We start from the raw sequence: 18,821 nt of genomic DNA, 5'->3' as shown, positions 1-18,821 counted from the left end.
ATGGAAGATGTACAAAACCCTGGGTTAGATCTCCAGCGCTCCGTAACATCTGGTATAGTTGCACACATCTGCAATCCTAGCACTTGAGAGGTAGAAGCTAGCTAGTTTGGGGCCAGTCTGCGACACACGAAACGCTATCTCAAAAACAGTAAGCTAACTAAAACAGTTAGCTAACTAAAAGTCTAACATACATAAAATGGGTAAGTTGGCTGAACATGGCGGGACATGCCTGTGTTAGCACTTGAAAGGTGAAAGCAGGATACCACAAGATCAGCCTGGACTACACAGAGGGCCTAACTCCAGGAACAACAAAAAGGGCAATTTGTATATGTGAGTTGTATCTTGGCAGGAAAACAACTCAATTTTCTTTTGGTTTCTTAGTAAATATGGGGCACTTTATCTACAGATTATCTACAGTCCTACAAATGTACTTCTTCCTTTCCCGTTAAATATATCCAGTTGCTACTTCTTGTTTCTGTTACCTGTCCCAGCCACAGCAGTTCCTTTCTCTTGTGTTTATAAGCCAGATGTGCTCTGCCTCTCAGCATTTACACACTGCATTTTACACACTTCATTTCCAGATCACCATATCTTGAGCTATGGTGTCATTTTCATTGACGTTTCCTGGAACCCAAGCTAACTCACGTTAGTTCTTGCATCAGAGCACTATGACTTAAAGATGATTGTATGTGTGTGCATGTGCCACGGTGTGCGTGTGGGTTAGAGAACACCGTTTGTGAAACTGGTTCTTCCAGCTTTTGCATGGTTCCAGGGATCCAACCAGGTCATTTGGCTTGCACAGCAAGAGGCTTTAGCCCCCTGGTAACCTGCCCGGTTTATGACTTTCTATCACTGTCTACTTCCCTACCTGATTTTGTATTCCAGGGAAAGCAGAGGCCACCAGGGTTCAACTTTATTGCTGTTGCTTTTGAGACAGGGTCTCACTAAGTACTTCAATCTGGCCTTGAACTCACAATCCTGCTGGGATTTTAGGTATGTATTGCCATGGCCATCTCTTAACCACTCTTTAGACCTAGTTGGTATCTTAACATTCTACTTGGAGCCGGGCGGTGGTGGCGCACGCCTTTAATCCCAGCACTCGGGAGGCAGAGGCAGGCGGATCTCTGTGAGTTCGAGACCAGCCTGGTCTACAAGAGCTAGTTCCAGGACAGGCTCCAAAACCACAGAGAAACCCTGTCTCGAAAAACCAAAAAAAAAAAAAAAAAAAAAAAATTCTACTTGGTACACGGTAGAGATTAAAGGGTTTTGAATGAATGAGATGTACCCTCAGTCCTTCAAGACCGCTGAAGTACATTTCTGCCTAGGTAGTCCTCTTTCCCCATGTTTACCCAAACACCTGCACCACTCAGCAGGAAGGGAGGGAACAACTCTCCAGCTCACAGTTCAGTAGACACAAGCTTTAATCCCTCTCCGGTGTAGGCTTCCCTTGAAAACAGGATGATTTCATGTCATGTGAAGTTCATTATTGAGGAGAATCAGCTCCCCAGACCTGCCTGGGCTGAAGGGTGGGAGTGGCCATCCAAAGAAAGCATGAGTAATTTTTCTAACTTCATTCCCTAATCAAAAAGGACAGTTTCCAATTTGCCGCTGATAAGTTTATTACATGATTATTAAGTTCAAATAAAAAAATAAAAACTAAAATTTTAGCAGGGAGGCTAGAGCCAGAATCTGAGAGTAGTTTTCTGTCCCCAGACTCCCTGGCCAAGCCATCTCCTTAACTGAGCTTGACTCTACCCAGTTCTTCAAGACTTGCATCTGTACCCTGGACATCTCTGCTGTTCTCGCTGGAGTTCTGGGCTCCAGGCACTGGGGTTTTAGTGAGAGCCCCATATACACCCATGGCCTGCGGAGAGAGGGAGAGAACCATCAGGACTCTGCAGAAGATCCGCTCCAGACCAGACAGGAGCCGCTCAACTCCTTTGTTTCCTTTGCTTTCTCCTTTCTCTCTCTTTTTTTCTTCCTTTTTGAGACAGGGTTTCTCTGTAGCTTTGGAACCAGTCCTGGCACTAGCTCTTGTAGACCAGGCTGGCCTCGAACTCTCAGAGATCCACCTGCCTCTGCCTCCCAAGTGCTGGGATTAAAGGCGTGTACCACCACCACCCGGCTCCCTTTTCTCTTTCATCCTTCTCTTCCCCTTTTTCTGAGCCAAGATTGCATTACGGCTCCCTTTTCTCTTTCATCCTTCTCTTCCCCTTTTTCTGAGCCAAGGTTGCATTACGGAGCCTAGATAGGTTTCTCGCTTGTGAACTTCCTGCATCTCCTGAGTGCTGATATTACAGGCATGTACCACCATCCCCAGCCCCTTGTTTTTTCTTGTTCCTTCAAGTTTCCTAAGCATTGAAGTCAGTGATAAGAATCCTGCAAACCATAACCCCGGGGTGACTCAGAACACTGGCACAGGTATCTGCAGGACTGAGTGGGGATTTCCATTCTTAGCTCCTGACACTGTTATTGTACGCTTGTCTTCAAAGAGCTCTAACCTGAGCCACCATACTTGTGACATCACTGGGGTTGGAGGGCAGTAGAACTGTGTTGGAGTCCTTGGCAAGCTTGGAGAATGCGTTGACATACTGCTCAGCCACAGTCAGTGAAGCTGCTGCATCTCCATTCTGTGGGCCCAGAGGGTTAAAATCAAAGGTCACAAATTTAAGGAGAGAAGAGAAAGGTCAGGTTCCTGGAGAAGCGGTATACAAATCCTAATACAAGCTCATGTTGTCTGGCTTAATGGAGTCCACAGTGTCAGGAACCCTCCATAAGGGTAGGTGAGCGGAACTCTTTAATTGTCTATTCCTACCCCCCATTCCCACCCATCGGCCTCTCACATGTTGAGTCAAAGCTGAAGCCAGGATTCGAATCGCTTCAGCTTTAGCCTTGGCCTTGGCCAGAACAGCACTGGCCTCTCCTGGAAGGGAAAAAAAAAGACAGTTTGACCCAAGAAATGAGAGTACCTCAAAGTTCCTGCTCCAGCACTTACCTCTCAAACCCATGCTGTGTTCCTCCCTCAGCTTCTATGCTACTCACCTGCTGCCTGATTTATCTGTTCAGCCTTTTCTGCTTCCGAGGCCAGAATCTGGGCCTGCTTCTTCCCCTCTGCCACATTGATAGCTGACTCTCGTGTCCCTTCAGACTCTAGAACTGTGGCCCGTTTCCGCCGCTCTGCCTCTACCTGGAAGCCCCAACGACCCCCATCAAGAAGAAGCCAGGGGGAACCCTATCCAGGACTTACAACTCTATCTACCACTGTAGGGGATTCTGATCCCGCCCCCACCTGCATCTGCATAGACTCTTTCACTCGGGGTGGCACATGGATATCCTTGATCTCATAGCGCAGGCAGCGGATACCCCAGTAGTCAGCAGCTTGGTTGATGGCATCCACAATGTGGGCATTCAGGGACTCCCGCTCCTAGGGATAAATGTGAGCAGGTAAGTCACTGTAGCTATCAAGAGCCTAAACTGGGAAGGTCCTGGGCTAATCTTCATCTCCAGAAAAGCTCTGGCAGGGCAAGGAATGTGCCCCCTAAGCCCTCGGGCCCAGATCTGCTTACTCGAAAAACTTTGTCCAGAGAGAGTTTGCCAAGCTCTGATCTCATCGTCGTCTGAGCTAACTGGGTGACAGCATACTCAGGGTCTTCCACACCATAACTTGCCTGAAAAAGGCAAGTATAGGGTAAGAAATAAAGATACAAGATTTTAATGGGGGGCAGTTGAGAAGGCTGGATAAAGCTGGGGCAGATACCTTGTAAGGATCCATAATCCGCAGGTAAAGGACTCCGTCTATTTGCAGAGTTACATTGTCTACAGAAGCAAAAGAAAGAGAAAAGGAAGATGGTCAGGCCTCTTGTCCCAACCAGCTCTTTTTTCCTAAGCCCCAGATAATGGCAATCACATCCGAATGCACTTAGCGCATCCCCATCACCCCGTGTCTCTCACCAAGGGTCACAGCCGACTGCTCCGGAACATTGATGACAATTTCCTTGAGACTCTGCACATATCGGATTCGGTCTAACACAGGGATGAGGATATTCAAGCCCTGGGAAAAGAAGTCATAGGTTCTCAGTAGGAGTAATAAACCTGAAATCCAAGCTAAGTTTGGAGTAAGCAGAAAGTCATGTACGGAACCCAGGAAAGCGGTAGCTTCTATCAGGACGTGTCCTCAAAGGCTGAGGTGTCACTGATAGGGAAACCTAAGAGCACAAGGATGAAAGACTAGGCCACTGAATGTCAAGAGAATGGGAGCCAGCAAGAATTGGCATTTTTAGGCAGACAGGTGAGGCTGAGAGAAAGGGTAGCTTCAAGAATGCAGCCTGTGGAATACTTGGGTAAAAGGAAAGCAACGGAATACGGATGTGATGGTCAGGGGCTCTGTCAGATCCGGTCCCTGCTAGGAATGGTCCCTAGTAGTCAAAAGGCAAAAGTGTAGACAGGCCCCGGGTAAGTCCCACTCCCACATGAGTAAGAAACCCGACCACTTGGCTGGCTGGAGGAGGACAAAAGAGATTCTCACTGGTTCCAGGATCCGGTGGAAACGGCCCATCCGCTCCACCACCCAGGCCTCCTGCTGAGGCACAAACAGCACCACGGTGTTTCGGGGTAGTCCAGAGGAGGCGCGGCGCGGAGCGCGGCCAGAAGCCTGCACAGAGCCCTGAAGAAAGATCAGAGTCGACTGAGGACGCGGCGCGGAACTCCACTTCTATTCGGAAGGCATATCCCTAAATCGCGACCCCCAAGGATCCCCGGAGAATGACTCACGTGGGGACCATGACCTCTGACCCCAGTCCTTCCCCAAAGTTGGAATCCCGCTCCTTCCCAGCTGAGGACCCAGGTGATTTCTGTCCCGGGCCTCTGAAGAAGGTTGCCTCGTCCTCACCCTCAGCAGAAGGGCTCCAGTGCCCCGCGCCGCGCGCGCCAGCATTTCCCACAGCCTCAGTGACCTCCGGAACCAACGAGAGGTGGGGCAGAGCGGTCTCTCCTGAAGCCTAAACCCGAGCCCTTCCTCCTGATGTTCCACTCCGCCCGACGTACTTCCGGCGTCTCATTCCACTTTTGCCCTCGTCCGTCCCGCCCCCCAATCAGCGTACTTAGCAGAGCGTACGTCAAATCGTTCCCTGGGAAACGTAGACTTTGAAGAGAAAGCCCGAGGCTGCAAGTTTGTTCTGGGTGTCAAGAAGTTCCTGGGTATTGTAGTCGAAACTGAGGTAATAGTCTGTCTGCAAGTGGTAGAGAAACACCTCCCCCCAAATTCTGTATCCACAGCCGTGACTCAGTTTACTCCCCAGCTCGTATAACTGCCCTAAACTGTCACCATAACAATCAGTGGTTTGGCGCTGACGAGTTGCCATGGTTGCCATAGTGACATTCTTGGGTAGTAGGGCTGTTGTGCCCAACCCACCCACTGGGGACTGAACCCATTCCCGTTGTCATGGTAACTAGGAGGCCTAACTTTGCTTGACGACTGGGCGGAGATTTTTTCCCCCCTCTTCCTTCTTTTCCCAAGGCGTCAACAGTTCTTTCCATATTTTCTGAGCCAGATACTGTCAGGCGTGATTTCCTTACATTGAGGCCAGCAAAGAGCCTTAGTCTTTCATTTTGTCTGGAGCATGTCACCTTGCTCAATCTCTGACACTCGAATACATCCCTTAAACGGCCTGTATTACCATCTTTTTCATCCTTGTTCGACATACAAGGACAATGAGGTTCTGAAGGGCTAAAGTGACCTAGGGAATTAGTGAAAGAATCCAGATCCTCAGAGTTTAGCTTCTATAGCTTCACTCTACCCTCCCACCCCCAACACCTTATCATATGAAGAATAGGACTATGCTCCAAGAATCAGCCTGACCTCGCCTAAGATCCCACGCAGCCTGTTGCTTCCTTTTTAGAAGACAGAACAGTTCCAGCTCCAATTAGGCCCTACCTCTCCATCCGCATCCTCTGAACACAGAAAAAAAAGTAGAACTTAGTTCAAGTTTCCAAACAAGAATTTATTTTTTTTCTAAAAAAATGTACCAGGTACGATTTTTTCCTGTTTTTTGTTTTGTTTTCAAGTTTCAGCAAATGCTTGTTCCCCTCAGTCAAGCCCCAAGAGATAACAGTTGAGGCTGGGCCAGAGTCTTGAGTGGGGAATGTGGTAACTGGAAACCACATGACCGAATAAGAGGGGCACCCCTCATCCCAGCTGAGGTAGGTGGGTCAGAGTCTGGTCAGGTGAGAGGAGGCTCCCCAGTCCTTAGGCCTGACTCTGTCCCTGGACACCTTCCTCAGTCAGGACCCCAAAGCAAGGAAACACAGGCAGGAGGAGAGGGACAACTGAGTCTGAAGCCCTAGGTTAAGGGGTAGTTGAACCCCTATGTTACACATACCTGCACATTCTCTCCCTCACACACACACACACACACACAAACCCAAGTTTGTGTGCATGCATATGTTTGCATGAGCACTTGCACATGCGCAAACACACACACACGCACTCACACACACAATCACATTAGCTTTCAAAGATGGATTGGAGGGGAGGGAAGGGAAGGGAATAGAGGAGGATGCAGGAAGCTGAGTCTTTGCCTAGTGACTCAGTTCCTCTGGAATCCACTCTCCGCTCTCAGCTGAGGGAGAGCAGTTCTTCCCTCGCCCCGACATCAGCTTCTTCAAGTCCTGAGGTTGGAGCAGTATCTGAGAGTGGGGTGATGCCAATGATCAGGTTTGGGAGATCACCAAGGCCATCCAATTTGAATAAATTATAAATTAAAAATAAATAAAATAATAAGTGGCCCCTGCCCAGGACAGGGAGGCAACACTGGCATTACTTGCCTAGGAACTTGGGACAATCTCAGGGTAGCTCTGGTTCCTCCCTACTACCTAAGCTGGCCTGGAAAACCCAAGGGAGGGGACAGGCACATGGAGGACCCAGAGTAGACAGACTATGGAAGGATCAGAAGCTTTAAACACCCAAATAATTAATTTGGGTGTGAGCGTGGTGAGGACTTTAATTCAAGCCTGAAGGGGCTCTCACCATTTCTCCACGGTTTACCCTGTCCAGGATGGAGCAGGCTAGGCAGGCTTTGGGCCCACCTAATTTAAGATGATGTCAATCAGGGCAAAGGTGAATAACGTGGATTATGGGGGGCCTCAGTCACAGCCTGCAGTTCATAGGGGAGCCCTGTATCCAGCTCCAGGCTCCGGCGGGAAAAAAGCAGGCGGATGTCTCCATGCAGGCTTAGGCGGCCTGAGCGGGAGCTCCGGAACCTAGGGGAAGACAGCGCGGACCAAGTCAGTGTGGGACAGATACCCGGATTTCCCCAACATTCCCGGGGGCCTGTATTTACCTGAGGTGCAGCAAGTAGCAGAGGAGGCGGTGGGTGGGGTTAGCATTTCCCTCCTCACCTACAGGCACCAAAAAGAGGCGATGGCGCAGGAAGGTCATGTGGGCAGCAGGCATGTCCGAGAAGTCAAAGGTCACAAGGAACATCTTCACCACAGTCTGGTTGGGGTTAAATAAGGTCTGGGGACAGGGCAGTCCAAGTCAGCAGGGTCTATGGGTTAATTTTCCTCTCTTCCCACATCAACTCCCCTGGGTACCACTCTCTCACTTACCACTTGGATGGTGCCCACCTTGGGCACACTGTAACCCTTCCTCCCCAGAGGATTCAGGTCCACAACACCCTGGGAAGATCAAAATCCATTAGCCAGGCTAGGAAGTAGAGAGCCATGCGCACTAAACCCTGGCAGCTCTGTAATGTCTCCCCTTGGACTTAGGCTCACCCCATAGTAGAGTTTTGCCCACATGACCCTGCCTAACTCTTAGAAGAAGAACAAGTAAGGCATACCTTTTCCCACTCCTCCTACCCCCAACCCCTCTCAGGTAACTTTGGGGTCATACCAAGAAGGGGGCCGGGGCATTTTGCTCAGAAACATCAAAAAAGGTGACAGTGACAGGCAGCGTGACATGCTGGGGACAGTAAGACCCACTGGCTCCAATCTCTGCAGTAAAGCCCTCAATGTGGCCAGATGGCGCAAAGCGTCCTCGAAGCAATGATTCCTGGTATTGGGGGGGAGTAGACACAGTCTGAGAGTGACGCCAATTCTTTCCTTTGTCTGTTTGAGCCGCACTCCACCACTGAATTCCTCCCAGGAACCCCTAACCACAAAGGCCAAAAGGAGTTACCTCAAAGTTGCCCAGCAGGGTACGGCTGACAGCAGGGGTAGTTAAGGGGGAGGCACTGGGAGGGCTCAGCAGGCCTGGCCCCTTCCGGAGGCTTCGAAGGGAGCTTCTGGTAAGAGAAGGGGCACATATGGGTTGGTTCAAGTAGTCTGGATAGTCCTATATCCAATCCTTGGGCCCCACTCTTTGCCACTCCCCAGGGCTCCCTACTATATATAGTGTTAGGAAAATGAGCGACTTCTGCCTGTGCTCTCATGGCCAGGGTAGAGGGAGAATCTGGTCACTTACAGCTTCAGGCGACGGGCACCTTTCAGCCTCCGCCCCATGGGACTGCAGTCTGTTGGGTCCTATGGTGAAAATATTGAGAAGAGAGACTGACATATTTTGGCATAAGGACTTACTACAAGTTCTCTGAAGAACATCTCTATAGGTCTCTGCCTCCTTCACCTACACAAATGTCCACTTAAAAGTGCTGAGAGTACGCTGGATGTGGTAACATATGCCTGTAATCTTAGCACTCAGGAGACAGAGGCAGGAGGATGAAGAACTCATGCTTGGCTGCATAGGGAGTTTGAAGTCACTCTAGGCTATCTGAGACTTTGTCTCAAAAAACAAGACTAAGAGACTGGGTTTATAGCTCAGTTGATTAGAGTGTTTGCATAGCATGCACACAGCCCTGGGTTCAATCTATAGCACCATGGACACTACGGTGGGGTGGGGGTGGCAAAAGCCTTGTGTAATCCCAACACTGCACGTGGAAGGTGGAGAAGTTCAAGGTCATCCCTGGCAACCTAGGTTTGCCTGGGATACATAAGACCCTGTCTCCAAAGAAAGAAAAATAAATAAAAGAATAGTTGAATTCATCCACTGGCTTACCAAAACAGGCTCCTTGGGCCCAGGCAGCAGGTGGCTCCAGAAGGGTGTGGCTTTGGCATCAGAACTATTGGCAGCAAGAGGGCAGCCCAGGGTTCCCCGGCGCCTCCGAGGGGCTGGCCCCTCATCCTCAGAGCTGACATCCAAGGCTTCTCCAGCAGGCAGCAGCCTTCGCTTGGTGGGGCAGGGGCCTGGAGGTCCAGGGCCAGGGGGTGTGTGCTCGGGACTGTGCCCATTGGCAGTTTCAGGGGACTCCCTAAGCCAGGGGCTGCTCCCGTTGCCCACCCTAGCCACTGGGCTCTTACCCCCTGTTTGTGCAAGATTGTGCAAATCAGTGTCAAGTGTGTGCAGCTGGCCTGAAGGGCCTGGCCCTGGAGACTCCCCCAGGTACCCCTGTCCCCCTTGATCTGGGAAAGCCCAGTCTCTGGTGTGCAAAGTATTGCAGGAAGTATTTGAAGAGGGCCAGGGGGTACTTTGGGTCCCTGAAGTCCAAGGTGAGGTGGCACTACCTCCCTGTTCCACAACACAGAGGCCATGATGGGAAAAATGCTGACTGGCCACACCCAGTCCCAGACCCAGTCCCTCTGGGCTCAAAGGTCCCACAGTAGATGGTTCTTCAGGGGGTAGTCTCTCTCTGGTCCCCAGCCCAGGGCCTCTCTTCAGCTCCCGGGGACCCTCAGTAGAAGGGGCGGGCCGCTTCAGAGCCCTAGGAGGCTCAGAGGCACCAGCTGAAGGGGAAAAGATGGATACCTGGTAGACCCCGGGGGATGTCGCCCCCCCTGCTGGGCTGTAGCCCATGAGCAGGCCACCCTGGAGGGTCCCCTGTCTGACTGGAGGCTGTGAAGGGCCAGCCTCTGGCTCTGAGGATGGAGACGGCTCCGCCTGCACGTGGCGCATGAAGCCCCCCTTGGGTCAGGGGGGGCCCCCCACACGGCCTTTATGCTGGGCCTGGGCTGGGGGGCCTGGGGACATCTGTAAAAAAGAAGAAAAGGAGGTCAGGGGAAATCAAGAATTTTTCTTTCTTCCAGCTGAGTTTCAGACCCTCCTCCATCCTCAGCAGGTGACCTTGAGCAGAATGTGGAGGTAAAGTTGACCGATCCTGGGACCGATTAACGTAATTCAGAGGCTACTCTCAGAATTCCAGGCCGGGCTGGGGGACACGTTTCACTCCAGAGTCTTACTGAACTTGCTATTCCCTCCTTCCTGGAAATTACCCCGATGAAGACGCCTCAAGCCTAGGTGTGTGTCTGCTCTTCCTGTCTGATGTCTTGTCCCTCTAGCTTGCAGTCTGGTCCATGCCCACTGCACTGGCAAGGTGACTGCCACCATTCCGTGCAGCTCCTGGACTCAGCTGGACCCTGAAAGCAAAGAGAAAATCTAAGTCAGGATCCCTGAAGCCAAGGGTAAAGATCCCTCCATTAATATGGGCTACTATATTAGCGCATACACTAAGACATCCTCCCCCTTTGCCACAAGCTCTTCTGAAACAGAAGAGGGAGACTTGAGACCCAGGGCCCAGGTAGAAGAGTTGGGCTACTTGAGGAGTCAACAGAGAAGCAAGTCGTGCCTGACTGTATTAGGGGTATAAGAGAGTAGAGGCAAGATGAACCATTCGTCCGGGTCACTATCATGGCAACTGGCCAATAGGGGATAAGATGCCCCAAAGATCAGAGATACCATGTCAGCTAGTAGGTGGATAGGGCAATAATTTACCTCTCTTACTCAAGGCCACCCAGTTACACAACCCACTTCCATACGTCTATCCCAAGGGGCAAGTGCCACCCGAGAGCGCCACGGGCAGAGGGGGCAGAGGTCGTGAAGACAGTCACACCCCATCACACACCTACAAGCCTCAAGTCAACTCCACGCCAGCCCTTCATATCTGAAACCCCAACTGCCCCCAGCAATCTGTCTTCTTAGCAAGAGAAAAGAAATCCAACCAAAAACAAGTGGTAGGAGAGGACCTGATGGGAAGGCACTTTCTGGTTCTCACCCCTCCCCCCAGGCCCTGCACACCAGAGATAAGGAGGCAGCAGGCAGTGAACTGGAAACAACAGGAGAATCTCTCCACGCCCCTCCCCCAGTGCACAACCAATACTCAAAAAAACCTAAACCATTTCTCTGTGCTGCCCAGGCACAAAAGTGGTATTCCTGGGACAGAAGCCAATATTACAGTGATGAGACAGTCGAGTTGAAGGTCAGCTGTCCCAATGGCCATCCTTATTTGCTCAGCAGCCCGTGAGCACTACCAACCACGGCGCCCTTTAGCATAATGCTAGAGGCTGAGGCAGGAGGATCTTGAATCTAGGTCTGGTCTAGTACATTTTGAGGCTCTCTCTCAAAATCAAACAAAACAGCAAAGAAACAACAAAAACCAGGTTACATCCAGCCTCCACTACACCAGAGAGTTCAAAGGTCATCTGAGGCTACAAGAGACCCTGCCTCAAACAAAACAAAACAAAACAAAACAAAAAACAGGCTGGGGCGGTGGTGGCACACACCTTTAATCCCAGCACTGGGGGGGGGGGGGAGCAGGTGGAAATTTGAGTTCCAGGCTAGCCTGGTCTATAGAGCAAGTTCCAGGACAGTTAGGGTTACAGAGAGAAAACCTGTCTTGAGAGAGAGAGAGAGAGAGAGAGAGAGAGAGAGAACCAACAAGAAACAAATTCCAACAAACTAAACAAAATCCTCTTTCCCACTCCCCTTCCTGGGATAGCTCAAAGCCCATCCCCTCTGAAGGTCTCTTCTCTGAGACTTCCCCATGATGGTCACCACATCCTGCAACCCAATAAATACTTCTGTTCACTTTTGATCATGCCAGACCTGAGGACAGGTCCCAGTTTTAAGCTCAGGAGAAACACACAAGCCTGGAAAAAGCCTAAATACCAGCCCTAGTGAGCTGGGCAGCAGTTCTGACAGAGCAGAGAAAGCCTCCCCGAGGACAGGGAGAATTGCAACAGCAGATGTGGTGGTAGGAGGCAGAGAGAAAGGAGGCATTTACACTTAGGGACTGAAAAGCTCTCCTGCGTCAACAACCCCCATCATTGCAGGTCACACGTTCCCATTTCCCCAGACCTCCTTAGCATGGAGATCCTGAGAGTATTCTGGTCCCTGATGGTGGGTGAGATGGCTAGAAAGCGGAGAACACTAATAATGGCAGTGTGTTCAGAGAGTACAATCTGTTCTCATCTCTGCCCCTCCTATTCTCCACCCAGGTCTTAAAGTTCAAGAAGGGCATTTTCCTTAGCATCCCAATTTCCAGGTCATCTCAGCTGGCCTCCCGAGTCCTTGCCTCGAGGAAGTCAGGTGATGGCATGATGCTCTACTTGACCCCAGCATGCCTGGCATCTGCTCATTAACCCAGAGCCCATTAGTTCCCTCCCTGTTGAGAGACGCTCGAAGATTCACTCCTCTACCACCCAGCCGGTCTGGCTTTAGACCATGGCTTCAAGCTGACTCATGGGGCAGGACTGCAGGGAGGGGGCACAGGCCAGGATAAGCCAAACCTCACCCTCCATGCAGGGGATGGGCAGCAGCTGGCATTAAACAGCTGTGCCAGATTGTGGCTGCCAAGGACTACAGCTCCCAACATGCCGAGAACAAGGCCAGCAAAAACAACAAGTCCCAGAATACCATGAGGTCTGTACCCTCAGATACTTGTTAGGCCCAGGAGGTGGGAGAGGTTCTAGTATAGCAAGAACACCTAGGCTCACTCTTTCCTTCCCTTCAGTGTTCAGGACACCCATTTCACCCTGACCAAGGAGTGTTCCGGGAAGAATTCTTATCCATGTGTTTTTTCACTCTTATCCTATGCAGAGTACCGCTGCTCACTGCTGTACGTTTTGTCCTCACACACGGCTACACACGCTACGGTAAATGTTCTAAGACCACCACTGTGAGTAGGAAGGTCAGCCTCTTTCACCCTCCCTCTGGTTCCTGACCTAGAGTCCTTCACCCTTAAGAGAGAGGGAGCAGACTTCAGCAACGCCTTCAAACTCAAACGAGTAGACTCACCTTGGCTCCTGGACTCCTCGTTCTGGACGATCCCCCACCCCCTGTTTAGCCTCCCAGGTCGGTTCTCACTCCCTTCCTCTTCACAACCTGGGACAGGCCCCATAACCTGCAGAGGCTTTGAAGATCTGCACCTTCCACCTAGTACACACTCACCCCGCTCCCAAATTGGCTCCGCTGCGGTGGCCGCTGCTCCGGGCCCTTCCGTCCCGTCCCGGTCCCTCCCCTCGGATAACCAGTCTCCCCTGTTACGGGCCCCCAACCCAGACAAAGGGTGGCTTAGGCTGAGAGCCTTGCTCTTGCTTGGCTCTTCTCTGATCAGCTTCGTGTGCAACACTAGCGGGCCCTGGCGTCCGAAGCCCCTCTAGCCGCTGTTGCACCCCTCCCCGCGACGGTCCCTCCCCGGGGCCGCCCCGGCTCCGCGCCGCAGACTCCGCTGCCCCTCTGACTCACAGGCCATTTCCTACCAGCTGATGGGGCCGCCCGCCCCGCCCAGCGCCCGGCCACCCCCGCCACTGCGACCACGGCTGCCACGCCCCCCTCAGACCACACCCTCTTTGGGCAATAAGTATGCTCATTGGCCCAGTGGAGGCCAGCCTCTCCGCAACTTCAAGTGTGAGTCACGCCCTCTCCAAGGGGCGCACATCTATTGGTCCACATAAGGGCAGGCCTACCCAATGTTGCCCCGCCCACCCTCTTAACCCTTTTTCTGTCCAAGACCCAAGTAATTCTCCGTCCTGTCATTTAACCCTTTCAGACTTCATCCTCACCCGTCTCAACAAACGTTTCTCCTCCACCCTTCCTGTTCTGAGGTAAATTAATAGGAAGCTCCAGTCTATTCTTCTCATACCAAAACCAAGACTAGATAGGTTCCAAGCCTATTCACCTCTCCCAGCATTCCTAAACAGAGCTCCAAGTGAGAGGGTTGTTGCTTCCTATAGGTCAGAGGGGAAGAAAAAGACCTAACATCAGAGGCTATCTCCATCCATACTGAAAGATGACCCCCTTTTCCCCCCTCCTTTTTTCCTTCTCTCTCTCTCTCTCTCTCTCTCTCTTTCTCTCTCTCTCTCTCTTTTTTTTTTTTTTGTCTTTGTTTCTAATCCCAGGGAATTCCTGAGACAGGAATATGTTCAAATTTTAGGGAGTCAGGCCTTATTCTTTGTATCTCGAAACTCTTCTCGGATTGGGCTTTGAAGCACTTTTTGCTGAGAGGCCTCTGCTCTGTTTGAGGAAGCACAGCACCCTAAGAAATGAGTTAAAGAGGCTTCTGCCCAGAGTCACTCCTGAGACGAAGCTGGTCTTCATGACTCAGCTCTCTCAATCTCACCAACCTCCTCCTGAGTCACTGGGCCCCAGGCCCAGCCCTGTCCAGCCAAATCAAGTGGCAGCAGAATCAGCATCCCTAACCTTTGTCCTCTGGCTCTGCACGTAACCAGGTGGAATCTTTGCAAGGACCGGGCATTCACAGACACGTTTTAGAGGGGCTTTTCTGGAGATAACCTAGGAAAATGGATAGCCTTGTCTACCTTGTCCTCTGAATTCAACAGCGAGTCAGACAGGGCGTCACCAAATCAGACCTTTCCTCCCGGCCAGTCACAGAAACAGGAAACAAGAACCAGAGCCAAAAGAAGTAGAGTTCACTCTGTCATAGTTTAAAGGCCCAGTAAGGCCCAAGGTCCTTTTCTGCTGTGCCTATGCTATAAGCCCCCAGGACCGTCAGTTGAAACTGAACTGTAAAGAGACGTCCCCTTCCACCCCCTGCTTCCTCTCTGTGCTCTATGATTAGCTACAGCAAACAACAGTTTTCTAGGGTTCTTTCTCCTTACCTCTGATGAGTAGGAAGCCCCCCCAAAAGGACGTACTTCCCTAAGATTGACCTCTCTGCTGCAAGCAGCAGGATTGACAAAATTGCCAAAGCCCTCGCAAAACTGCAGCATATCAAAGTGTGAACCTGTTTGCTTAGTAAAGCTCTCTAAGAAGACAGAAGAGACAGAGACCATCTCAGGAAAGCCCTCAGCAGCTCTGCCGGGTTCTGTCTTACTATCCTACACTCTCAATCTTCAGCTTTGTACAAAATGAGGGGGTAATGTTAAAGGAGTCAGAATCGAAAATATTCCAGGCCTCAGTGTGCTCTGGGGAAAGAAGTTCAATCATGCATGAGGTCATACCTAGCTGCGCTAAACTCTGAGCTTGCATTTTTGTTGTTGTTTTGAGTTTTAGAGCCAAGATCCTGCTGTGTAACCTAGGCTAACCTTGAACTCAGATCCTCTTGCCTTAGCTTCCAGAAGGTTAGGAGTTTTGGGTGCTTTGTTTATTGTCTTTGCTTTCTTTCTTTGAGACAGGGTATCTAGTAGCTGAGACTGTATTTAACACTGGTAATCTCTTGCCTCTGCTGCTGGTGTGCTGGGATTACCTAGACACAGCCTGACTTTAATATTTGGTTATGGTTGCTAGGGCTTTGTGTGTGTGTGTGTGTGTGTGTGTGTGTGTAGCCTTGAACTCACAGAGATCTGCCTGCCTTTAATGAGTTTGAAGCCAGTCTGGTCTACAGAGCAAGTTCCAGGACAGCCAGGGTTACACAGAGAGATCCTGTCTCAAAAAGCAAACAAACGAAAATTATTCACTGCTGGGAATGGTTGCACATGCTTTTATTCCCAGCTCTAGGAAGGCAAAGGCAAGCAGATCTCTGGGAGTTTCAGGCCAGCCTAGCCTACACACAGAGCCCCAGGCAAGCCAAGGCTACGTAATAAGACCCTCTCTTAAAAGAACAAACATTTTCTACTTCGTTATGATGATGCAGGTATTTGCATGTATGATGTGTGAGGGCAGATGAGAGGACGACCTGGAGAATTTCGTTCTCTTCTTTCACTATAAGGTCAGGGACAGGAATCCGGTCATAAGGACTGCACAGCAAGTGCTCTCACTAGCTGACTCGCCTTACTGCCCACCCTCCTCTTAAAATAAATATCACACTAGTTTAGTTCTTTTCGGGGGGGTGCTACTTTTTCTGTTTTGTTTTTGAGACAGGGTTTCTACCCAGAGAAATATGCGTATCCCTGACTGTCCTGGAACTCATTCTGTAGACCAGGCTGGCCTCAAACTCACAGAGATCCACCTGCCTCTGCCTCCTGAGTGTTGGGATTCAAGGCGTGCGCCTCAATTTAATTTCTCACAAGCATACACATGTGTTTGTTTGTGTTATTTTTCTCTCTTTTCCTTCTTACTGGCAACTCCGTGAGAACAGCAACTTTGTTCTTAGTGCTAACATTCTCAGAGTCTGGCACACAGTAGGTATTCAATAAAAAATTTAGTGACACAAACAGTGGGCCCAGATACTGAACAGCAATTTGAAAACTTGAATCTTAACTCCTGCTCTCTCACCAAGTAGCCTTAGGAAAGAAGCCAGTTTCTTTGACCACAAATTTGCAAATTTAAAATGAGAGGTTCTGAGCTGGGTTTGGTGGCGGGCATCTATAATCCCAACATTTGAGAGGAGGACACAGAAAGATTAGGAGTTCAAAGTCATCATCGGCTACATAGTGAGATAGTGAGTTTGAGGACAGTCTGGGTTACTTAAAACCCTGTCCCCAAGTCCAAAATAAACAAAACAAAACAAAACAAAACAAAAAAAACCCAAACAGACAAATAAATAAAATAAGGATTCCATTAAACAGTGACCACTGAGGACATCTACAACCTGGCCTTATAATCCTAATGGCTAATGTGCACTCTTGTCCATCACAGAGGACAAGCAACTGAATTCCCTGCTGCTGGGAGAAAAGCAGAAAGGCTATATACTCAGCATAGCAAACTGGTGGCTTTTCTCTTTATGCCCCACCCACTCGCACAAAATGCCCTAGCCCAGAGGAAGCTTGAATGCCTCTGCCCTAGGCCCACCCCCCTCTGATAAAGAGCGTCTGGGAAGCAGTGTTGCCATAGAAATCAGTGCCTCCTCAAAAGGCTGCAGTCGGCCCTTCTTTACCCCACCCTACCCCATGGCTTTGTCTGTCTTGAGCACCCCTCCCTTCCTCAGCCAGGCTCTCAGCAACTGGGTGGCCGTGTGGGGAGGCTGGCTTGGGGCCCCTTTTCAGCAACACTGTCATACCCGTTCAGTCACGGTGTGGAAGGCAGCCCTTTCCCACCGTCCCCAAGCCAATCCAGAGGCAAAAAGGACGGTGGCACCACATTGATTCTCTTGGCCCCACTTTGTGTTCTGACAGTCTACTTCCAGAGCATAGGGAGCCATTCTCTCTTCATCCCCTAGCTGGGCTAGAACCTTCCATCCCTTCCCAGGTCACGCTTACCCTAGTGGCCCACCTTTCAAAGCATACAGGACCTTCACTACCTCTCAGCATTTCTCTCTAGAGAACCCCCAGAATTTCTGAGGATCCTGTAATTCCCCACCCAGGGAAGGACAAAGGTAGAGAAATCAGTTTCTGGCAAGAGGTAAAATGTGGCTTCCAGTCACTTGGGATTTCCTGGCCGAGGTGTTGGTGGTAGTAGCATGGTGGGATTTGAGCCTCCATGCTGGTCACCAGGGTCTCTGAACATTAAGTACAAAGTCTGGAACAGGTCACAGATCCTAGACTGGCAAGACCAAGGCCAGGCCCCAGTGTGAGGAAGGAAGTGGGAAATGAGCACACCCAGAGCATAAGGGCAGGGCAGGGGGTGGGGTGGGGTGGGCAGAGACCAAAGTAGGCTTCTGTCGGAACAGGAACTAGATTGGGGATTGACAGGAATCCAGTGACAGAAAGGGTCCCCAGAGATACTAGTTGGGGAAGGTGTCCTAGCCTCAGCTAGACAGATTCGAAGTAGGATCTAAAGTCACAGCCACACAAACCCTTGAAGCAAGCAGGGCCTGCCTGCTCTCTGTATACACAAGTCAAAAGGAGGGGTTAGGAGCTCAGCATCCAGTAGCACTAGCTTAGCTTCTTGTTCTATTAAGTTCAGCACCCTCACTCCTAGAACACAGACCACAAATGTTCCTGGAGGCCCTACAAAGCAGTAGATAGAATGTTACTCTCTAGAAGAATTAGGATTCTCCCCAATAGGGGTGCCTACAACTCCTGCCCTTCACATAGTACCCTATAACCCATCCCTCTTTCTCCACACAACCCCACCAACTCTCCCATATGCTGGACCACCAGCCAGTTTTCCATCACATAGACGCCCATTCTCCTGAAATTCCTCCAAATCGCTCAAGTATCACCTCTAATCCTTCACATCAGACAGCGATCCTTTTCTCTAACCCTAACCTCCAAATTCACAAAGCACTCCGGCCCTTCCCCCACTACAGCCCCTAGAGAGTGCACCTCCTTGCACACTGAACCCCTAACTGCTCCCCCCAATTCCGCATCATCCACTCCAGAACAACAATCTCCAAATTCTTTTCTTCGCTAACGGTGGTCCTACTTCAGGTCTGCCCAAGCCCACCCTTGTCCTTTCCTCCTTTTCCACGAGCACCCCGCCCCACACCTGTAGTTCCGTGGGTCCTGTTGCACTTGAGAAGGTAGTAGGAGCAGTGACTGAGCAGCCTTAGCTGCCTCCTGGGCCTGTAAAACTCGCCCCTTGGGTCCGAGCCCCGCCCCCGCAAAGCCCGGCCCACCCTCTCCCTTGTCCCAGCTCCCACCTTCCCCGGGTTTGTCCCCCTTGCTCCGGTTCTTTAATCCTTCAGACTCCTCCTCTGCAGCAGAAACCACGCCCCTTCCATAACCGCGCCTCTTTCGTCTTCTTTGCATTACCCCAGGATCCTCTGCTTTCCTGA

At 50.7% G+C, this 18,821-nt stretch overlaps 2 protein-coding genes across 7 annotated transcripts; both read right to left on the bottom strand.

The window, feature by feature from the left end:
* Positions 1 to 1,601: 1,601 nt before the first annotated feature.
* Stoml2 (stomatin like 2) lies at positions 1,602 to 5,047 on the bottom strand. Of its 2 annotated transcripts, none has more exons than XM_041667656.1 (10): positions 4,889 to 5,047; positions 4,526 to 4,663; positions 3,952 to 4,051; positions 3,758 to 3,816; positions 3,567 to 3,668; positions 3,290 to 3,424; positions 3,043 to 3,187; positions 2,844 to 2,923; positions 2,502 to 2,630; positions 1,602 to 1,864 (listed from the first exon to the last, which is right to left on the bottom strand). In XM_041667656.1, the coding sequence occupies exons 1-10, from the start codon at positions 4,931 to 4,933 to the stop codon at positions 1,736 to 1,738; spliced, it is 1,062 nt and encodes a 353-aa protein (XP_041523590.1). In that variant the 5' UTR covers positions 4,934 to 5,047; the 3' UTR covers positions 1,602 to 1,735. The 2 variants fall into 2 exon arrangements, with proteins under 2 accessions (XP_041523590.1, XP_041523592.1); XM_041667658.1 differs by having other exon boundaries at positions 4,771 to 4,893.
* Positions 5,048 to 5,978: 931 nt separating this feature from the next.
* On the bottom strand, positions 5,979 to 18,618 carry Fam214b (family with sequence similarity 214 member B). 5 transcript variants are annotated; one of them, XM_041667856.1, is made up of 9 exons: positions 18,533 to 18,618; positions 10,261 to 10,404; positions 9,050 to 10,018; positions 8,462 to 8,520; positions 8,177 to 8,282; positions 7,892 to 8,050; positions 7,606 to 7,674; positions 7,338 to 7,513; positions 5,979 to 7,257 (listed from the first exon to the last, which is right to left on the bottom strand). In XM_041667856.1, the coding sequence occupies exons 3-9, from the start codon at positions 9,941 to 9,943 to the stop codon at positions 7,104 to 7,106; spliced, it is 1,617 nt and encodes a 538-aa protein (XP_041523790.1). In that variant the 5' UTR covers positions 9,944 to 10,018; positions 10,261 to 10,404; positions 18,533 to 18,618; the 3' UTR covers positions 5,979 to 7,103. The 5 variants fall into 5 exon arrangements, with proteins under 5 accessions (XP_041523790.1, XP_041523792.1, XP_041523788.1 ...); XM_041667858.1 differs by lacking the exon at positions 18,533 to 18,618 and adding an exon at positions 13,511 to 13,571; XM_041667854.1 differs by lacking the exon at positions 18,533 to 18,618 and adding an exon at positions 13,214 to 13,498.
* Positions 18,619 to 18,821: the final 203 nt, after the last annotated feature.

This window comes from Microtus oregoni, unplaced genomic scaffold, assembly GCF_018167655.1.
Source record: "Microtus oregoni isolate MIOR12 unplaced genomic scaffold, Mior012 000017F_ref0000208, whole genome shotgun sequence".
Classification (NCBI taxonomy): Eukaryota; Metazoa; Chordata; class Mammalia; order Rodentia; family Cricetidae; genus Microtus; species Microtus oregoni.
The sequence above is the reverse complement of the archived record's forward strand: the minus strand, read 5'-3'. Positions and strand labels throughout refer to the sequence as shown.

Excerpts from the sequence above, each read along its gene's own strand:
- Stoml2 (XM_041667656.1), bottom strand. The coding sequence starts at position 4,933 with ATGCTGGCGCGCGCGGCGCGGGGCACTGGAGCCCTTCTGCTGAGG. Across the intron at positions 4,664-4,888 it reads CTGGAGCCCTTCTGCTGAGG|GGCTCTGTGCAGGCTTCTGG; the intron begins GTGAGGACGAGG and ends ATCTTTCTTCAG. Across the intron at positions 2,631-2,843 it reads CTTCAGCTTTGACTCAACAT|AATGGAGATGCAGCAGCTTC; the intron begins GTGAGAGGCCGA and ends CTGGGCCCACAG.
- Fam214b (XM_041667856.1), bottom strand. The coding sequence starts at position 9,943 with ATGCGCCACGTGCAGGCGGAGCCGTCTCCATCCTCAGAGCCAGAGGCT. Across the intron at positions 7,514-7,605 it reads AGGTGGGCACCATCCAAGTG|ACCTTATTTAACCCCAACCA; the intron begins GTAAGTGAGAGA and ends CCCTGTCCCCAG. Across the intron at positions 7,258-7,337 it reads TGCTACTTGCTGCACCTCAG|GTTCCGGAGCTCCCGCTCAG; the intron begins GTAAATACAGGC and ends GTCTTCCCCTAG.